Here is a 5,133-nt window from a genome sequence, read left to right as displayed (position 1 = left end):
GGGGGGGGGGAGAATAAAAAGCAACAGACAAAATCTAAAAGAGTACAAAAATCAGATCGATATGATCGCAGACCAAACAGGAAAGTACAGATGGACAGACAAGGCATTGAAAGGAAGACTTGCCTCTTTCTACACTATAAGGTTATTTCAGAGACGAGACTTCCTAATTTAACCAGATAAAGGTTAAAAACAAGTTGCCTCATGACAAACGCCAGCTAGATAGATTATTCAGTGAGCATGCAGCATGTCACTGACTGAAATAAATTTGAGAGCACAAAAAGTTTAACTTTTTAAAAGGCTAAGACCCACAGGCCTCACTCAGCTCTGGACAAGACAAAAAAATCAAAGAACTATGGCATAAAAACAGAACAATTTGCGTAATACAACTTCCAGCAAATGCATAATGGAAATCCACAAACCGCTCATGATGCAAATACTATCTCTACATTTTAGCCCGCACACTGGAACGTGGTTGTTCTGACATAACAGCTGTGCATGCATTAATCAATTTCTCCTACTTCAGCTATTTTCATCATCACTCTGTGACATATAATGTATTATAGTACATAGAAAGAGACACAGGATGCAAGTGACATAAAAGATTAAGATAAAATAGGATCAAATAGACTTTACTGTTCATTCACAGCAAACTTTGTAGTAGACTTAGACCCTATAAATATTTTCACTTCTATGTAAGCTCAAAGTTACATGGACTATGGATGAAATTATCAGGTCTTGTATCGAGGGGGGGCCGAACCATATATGGTGCAATTTCTTGAACTATAAAAGTTTAAACTTAGACATTTCTTTGAAGTATCTATTTGTCCATCTAGAGTGACTTAAAATCAATGGCTGGCAAATTGGCAATCATCCAGCCATTGAAATGAACACATTTCAGTTTCTAGAGAATATATTTACTAAATTGATAATTTTTCTTCACTCTCAAGAGGTATATTTGCTCCTACCAGAAGTTGAAGTTCAAATTATAACAAAGTACACCTTATCCAGAAGGCAACAGTAGTAACATCCCTTGCATTACATCTAATGGACTGAGGAACTATTGCTGCATTTTATACATGATTCACTCTTTTTATTGAAGTAATGAGAAGCGCATTGAAAGAACAAGGGTCATGTTGTACAGGGAAAGAGCAAGACCGATAGACAGAAATGGCAGAGGAAGAGTAAAGAAATAAAACCTATCAGAGGTGCTCTCCAACCCCCCATGATTCATTGTAAATCACCTGAAAAACAACGCAATTTCCATTTGAACAAATTAGGATTAGAACACAAGAGAATCAGAAAAAAAAGTACGGACACACTACAACAGCAACTTTACCTGTGAGATTCTAGTTTTAAAAAACAACTTCAGTAATCCATTTTACAATGGTTACAAACTTTGATTCAAAGTATTGTCTGATGGACTTTCAATAAAAGATAAAACATAATTCTTCATAAAGAAAAGTTCACCTGGCAACTGTTTCCAGCCGATCAGTTAAGAATGTGAGGATTTGAACCACTTCACGGATCAAATTTTCAGTGGATCCACTTTTACCTGATGAAAAAACAAGAACATAAATACTAACAATATTACAACACAAACTTTTTCTTCATTTATGCTCGTGAGAACAGGGATTGGATTTATACACCTCCTGAACCAGAACAAATAATACCCCAAAAACCAAAGCAACTTTAGATACATACTATAATAATCATCATCATCATCATCTATTGTTCACACAAAAACATAATATTTAATCATTATTGTTTCTAAAAATAGATAGTAAATCTGTTACAACCCCCAACCCAATAAACACAATAAACACAATATAGATTAACTAAGAGGCAAGCCACTTTGAGCCTACCTGTCAGGGTCACCCAGGCTGAGTGGACTACAGCATCCCAGCAGAAAGAAATAGAGATACTAAATAAAAGAGACTTCTGTGTGTGGCATCCAACTCACATTTTTCTAAAACAGCATTAAAGAGTGCAACCATTACACAACAGACTCTTGAATCAGACAATACCTAAAAGAAAAAGGACTTAACAAAAACTGTCCATAAGCACTAATATCAATATTTAGGAACTACTTCACCAATAAAGGAAAAAAAAAAAAACACAATTGGCCCAGACTAGGGAGGAACTCTCTGCTCCATTAGGAACAAAATAAATGGCTGGGTATTGAACCTGAATCAGCCCAAAACGTGTCCAATGAGGAGATGGAATTAAAATTTACTCTGAAGCAGAAAATTTTGTTCCCATGTAAGCTGTGAGAAATGAAGATAACCCTGCTTCTCAATCAACAATCCAAAAAGGTTAGCCTCCTAAGAATAGAAGTGTAACTTCTAACTGCTCACCATGAAAACCAACCAAGGTCATCTGTTGGTCTAGAAGTGACACTAGAAGAGAGCTAGAAATTTCACACTCTTATAAGAGTTCGTTTTATATGTTTAAGCAAGCCTCTTACTGAAATTGCGACAAAATTAAATCATGTATGTGCCGAAGATTACAAGTGATACAAGGGAGTAACAAACACAAAAAAGGAAGGAGGAGAGATAGATTAGATAGGGAAGAAGGGCCAAACCACACCAGAGCATCTGCGAACCACCCCTTAAATAGTTATGAGACCCATTACAAAATTCAGAACCGCACAAGCTATATGCGGTGCACTCACAAAAGCATATACCATACAAACCCAAGCGACACTTACTGTTGGCCTTGAAGTCAGCCAAAATGTCATCACCATCCTCCACCTGTTCCAATGGAAAGACATGACAGGTGCACATTTTACTTTCAACTCTATCTAAGTTTGCAGAATACAACAGTATGGCATAGAAAAGACTTTAACTTTAATATTCATATATTTTTAAAATACTTTTAGCATCAAATTTCTGAAACATATCATCACGAGCAAGGACTCTGATATCCACTATTAAAGAGCAAATAGTCAATTTACTAGTTTCAATAATTCAGCACAAGATCCAAGAAATTAAGAGTCAAATACATTTCGGGACTTGTACTAAGAGCAGAGGGTCTCGGCATTGAGAAAAGTATGTATGGTTCAAAAGAATTTCAGAATACAGTCAATGAAACATTTAAAACTTCACAAAGAAGCTCCCATGGCAAAGAAAAACCTTTCAATAGGACACTGGCATTCTACAGGACACCCACAACCAGCACAAGGAATATAAGGTAGCTTTACAAAATAGAAATTATAGATGTTTCAAATCATTCTATCAATTCCAGTCACAAAAACAAATTTTTAAAAAATTTTAAGATATAAAAAAAGGTCAGTGTCAACGGTACAGTGTCAGATTTCGTCAAACAGCAAACCCCATTTCGCAGTTTAAGTCCCATTTCCATAGCAGTTCAAATGACTGCAAACCTGTTAGTAAAAGAAAAGGGCACAAACAAAAACAATAACTCCCCCCCCCCCCCCCCCCCTCAAAAAAAAGTAGCTGCAGCATCTAGCCTACAGAAAAAGCATCAAATCAAAAGCAAAATACAGTTCACACATTTAGCCAAAAGTCGATGTGTGAGCATTTCTGGCGAGTCTGCAAACAACAACAAAACAAAAAAAAAACAACCCCACATAATATAACTAGGAAGAAACATTTAAAAAACAACAAATACTGAACAGATCGTAGAACAAGGAACCGACCCCATTAGCGCACGGTATACCGATCAACCTCTCGCACACACTGTCATCTAAGAACACACACTTCACTATCGAGGGATAAGAAACCATCCAGCATACACAGAACACAAGCACATTATCATTTCCCATACGCTCAATAAGTTGACCCTTGACACAATACATTTGCTTGTAATTGAAGGAAAACGTTTAAAACTGCCTTCACGACATCGTCACATCACAGTAATACATTTCACTTTGAAATTCAGGGGAATCTGGTTCTAAGACAGCAATTGAATCTTAGATATGTCTATATATATAAATATAAAAGAAGATTGATATTACATTCAATAAGTTCCACACATACCGGCTGGGAGTTACCGAATGGTATTTAATTCATCACACAGTGTGACGTGAAAAACTGATAAGATTGAGTGTGAACTAGGACACTACACTGTCTTATCTCAAGTCAATTTTCAAGTCACGCTTAAATTGTTTGGTTTGAGTAAAGACAAGCACGTCGACACAATAATCATAACTTAAGTGCTAGAAGAAAAAAGTTAAGATAGACAGATATAAACAAAACATTTAAAGAGGGAGAAAAAAAAGGAAATAGAATCGACCGGTGGCGCCCTAGTCCACCCACTCACTAGTCATGCAAAACGACGTAAAAATGAATCGGATTTAATCTATTTGGAAATCACAGCGTAAGATCAAACGACTATGACAATGTTATTGCATTTTTTGCTTTTGCGTGTGTTTGAGAAAAGAGAACCACACAGGCACAATAACGGTCATTAAGAGCTGGGGATAAAGCAAAGAAGACAGGAACAACAGAGGGGGAAAGATAAGAAACAAGCCCAAACAATTGGTGCCTTCCAACCATCCAATCCGCCAATTTAAAAAAAGTATTTGAATTACATCGAACGCAACATGGCCACACACACAAAGAAAAATTAACGTTCTGACTCTTAAATAGTCAGCGCTTATATGACCTTACGGTGCTGCAATAGCATTAATACTCTTACTAAAATTTCAACAAAAACTTTAAGTAAGCCGCACAGTTCCTCCGTACGAGAAAAAACTCATTAAATCTTTTATAGTTTTGGTAAATGAGTAACACGCCGAAACGACAGCAGCCATTGGGTAAAATGCAACATCGAGAGATGCTAACAGCAAACGGGAACAGAGGAAAAGTGGGACCTTCTAGTAGCGCTCTCCAAGCACCCACCACATATCCTTTCTAATTATTGTCGCAATTTCGATCCTTTAAGAGGCAGGTTGCATCGACCCAGCTAGACAGGGCTAACGCGGGCAAAGAGGAATACAGGCGGAGATCCCGACACGAGAATCGAACCCCCGTCTTCCACGGGAAAACGACAAAGAAGGTAACCATTTCACCACAGACGCTGAAACTAACAATACAAGCTCATCATAACACACACACACACACACACACACACACACACACACACACACACATACACACACACACACACACA

At 37.2% G+C, this 5,133-nt stretch overlaps 1 protein-coding gene across 1 annotated transcript in view; it reads right to left on the bottom strand.

Moving 5' to 3' along the window:
* The window catches only part of LOC106011600 (brefeldin A-inhibited guanine nucleotide-exchange protein 3), a gene marked incomplete at both ends in the record, with an annotated part of 9,129 nt that extends 6,379 nt beyond the window's left edge, over positions 1-2,750 (bottom strand). The window contains 2 exon segments of the mRNA XM_013081789.1: positions 1,468-1,552; positions 2,708-2,750. Coding sequence (XP_012937243.1) covers positions 1,468-1,552; positions 2,708-2,750 — 128 coding nt within the window.
* Between the last annotated feature and the right edge of the window lie 2,383 nt (positions 2,751-5,133).

Source organism: Aplysia californica, unplaced genomic scaffold (genome assembly GCF_000002075.1).
Source record: "Aplysia californica isolate F4 #8 unplaced genomic scaffold, AplCal3.0 scaffold00146, whole genome shotgun sequence".
Classification (NCBI taxonomy): domain Eukaryota; kingdom Metazoa; phylum Mollusca; class Gastropoda; order Aplysiida; family Aplysiidae; genus Aplysia; species Aplysia californica.
This window is presented reverse-complemented; position numbering and strand designations above follow the sequence as displayed.